The sequence below is a fragment of the Aureococcus anophagefferens genome (assembly GCF_000186865.1).
Source record: "Aureococcus anophagefferens unplaced genomic scaffold AURANscaffold_1195, whole genome shotgun sequence".
Taxonomy (NCBI): domain Eukaryota; class Pelagophyceae; order Pelagomonadales; family Pelagomonadaceae; genus Aureococcus; species Aureococcus anophagefferens.
In genome coordinates this window covers 97-1,984 of record NW_008706297.1, presented here as the reverse complement: position 1 = coordinate 1,984, position 1,888 = coordinate 97, and the positions used below count along the sequence as shown (strand labels likewise).

Genomic DNA, 1,888 nt, shown 5'->3' with positions numbered 1-1,888 from the left:
TCTCCGGCTGATGATCGCGTGGATGGAGGCGCGGTTGTTGGGGTTCGAGCTGGTGGCGGGGGTGTAAGGAGGTTTGCTGGCCATCGGAGGGATCCGGGTTCGGCGAGCGAGAGGTCAGCGGCAGATTTCCCGCCCTCTCTTGAAAACGTGCTCGGCCGCGCGGACCCGAGCGCGCGCTCGACGTGGACCTCGTCGCACGCTTGCCACATCGACCGCTCTCGACGTCGTCGCCGTCGTGCACAACTTCGCCGCAGCGCTGAGCCCGTCGAGGACGACGACGAATCCGACGACGACGATGTACAGCCCCTGGGACGCCCAGCACGACGACTTCTTCGACGAGGGGGACGGCTACAGCGGCGCCGAGGAGGAGGACGACGAGGCGGCGGCGCCGCCGCCCCCGAGCGGGCGCGACGCGCGCGCGGAGAAGGACCCGTCGCGCGTCGAGGAGCTCGAGCGCGAGAACCTGCGGCCGGCGGACGCGCAGGCCCGGGAGCCGCGGGGCGAGGTCGGCGCCGCGGAGCGGCCCCGGGACTCGGTGCTCGGCGTCGACGCGTCGAGCGTCACGCGCGTCCGGCGCTCTAGCGAGCCGGGGGGCGAGGTCGGCGCCGCGGATCGGCCCCGGAACTCGCTGCTCGGCGTCGACGCGTCGCGCCTCACGCGCTCGGAGCCGAAAGACTCGCGTCCCACGCGCGTCGGGCGCGCGAGCGAGCGGGCGATGAAGCTCGAGGCGCTCGTGGCGCGGCTCCGCCAGGCGTGCGACAGCGGCAACTGCGCCGCGAAGATCCTGCGCGACATCTACTCGACGCGTCTCGATTTCAACGAGATCGCGATGATGGGCCTCGGCGGCCTCGGCGGCCCCCTCGACATGCTCCGGAAGACCGGGTCCCGCGACGAGCGGCGCGACGCGAAGCGACTGATCAACGCTTGGAACCGCATCGTCACGGACGGTCGGGCCGCCGACGAGCGATTCAAGCTCGAGGCGACGACGCGCAAGGCCTCGGCCTTGGAGGCGGACGAGAAGAAGGAGGAGCGGCGCGACGACGCGCCGTCGCGCCGCCGCGCGCCGCCGCGGAAACGGCGCCGCCGATGCGACGACGACGCCCACTCGCTCTTTCCCGCTCTTTTCCCGCCCTACCCCGCCGCGCCCGCGACGCCCGCGCCGCTGCACTTCTCCGCCGAGGGCCACCCGCGCGTGCTCGTGCGCGTGCCGCTCCACGGCGGCCGCGTCGTCGAGGCGACGGTGACGTGGCCCCACGGCCACTCTCGGACCCCGACGCCCGACGCCTTCGCCGCGACCGTCGGCGCGCAGTTCGACCTCGCCGAGGACCAGACGACGGCCATCGCGCGGTCCATCCGGGACCAGCTCCGCGAGCACTTACTCCGCGCGCAGCTCCGCGCGGCGGCCGAGCCCGCGCGCCGCGGCGGCGGCGACGACGACGCCTACGTCGGCGACGAGGAGGCGGAGTGGGAGCCGACTCGCGCCGAGGCGGGTGCCATTGCCGAGCTCAATGTCGCATCGGCGATGCAGGACGCCGCCGAGCACTCCCCCACCGGGTCGAGACCGCCCGTGTGCCTCTGCCCGGGCGTCGAAGACTGCGGCCTGATCCCGTGCCCCTTCGTTTTCTTTCCTTAGTAAGGTCGTTTTACGACGCTCGTCCTAGGGCGCCCCGGCGTCGCCGCGCTCGCGGTTCGCGGGAGTCCTCGGCGACGACCCAGACCGGGTCATAGCACGCACGGACGTAGGCGCCGATCCGCCCCAGGACATCGCGCGCCTCGTCTCGCGGGCGATCGTCTTACATTCCTCGGCCGATTGACATCGGTGCGGGGCGATCTCATCAGAGGCTGGATTCGGGGGTGTCGGAGCCGGCGCTGCCGTCGTCGTCGTTGG

General features: G+C 72.8%; 1 protein-coding gene across 1 annotated transcript; it reads left to right on the top strand.

Annotated features, from left to right (window-relative positions):
* Positions 1-295: 295 nt before the first annotated feature.
* On the top strand, positions 296-1,490 carry AURANDRAFT_69241 (expressed protein; the record flags this gene model as incomplete). The annotated part of the gene is made up of 1 exon (XM_009044999.1): positions 296-1,490. A coding segment is annotated over one exon (1,195 nt), but the record flags the coding sequence as incomplete, so codon positions are not given.
* Positions 1,491-1,888: the final 398 nt, after the last annotated feature.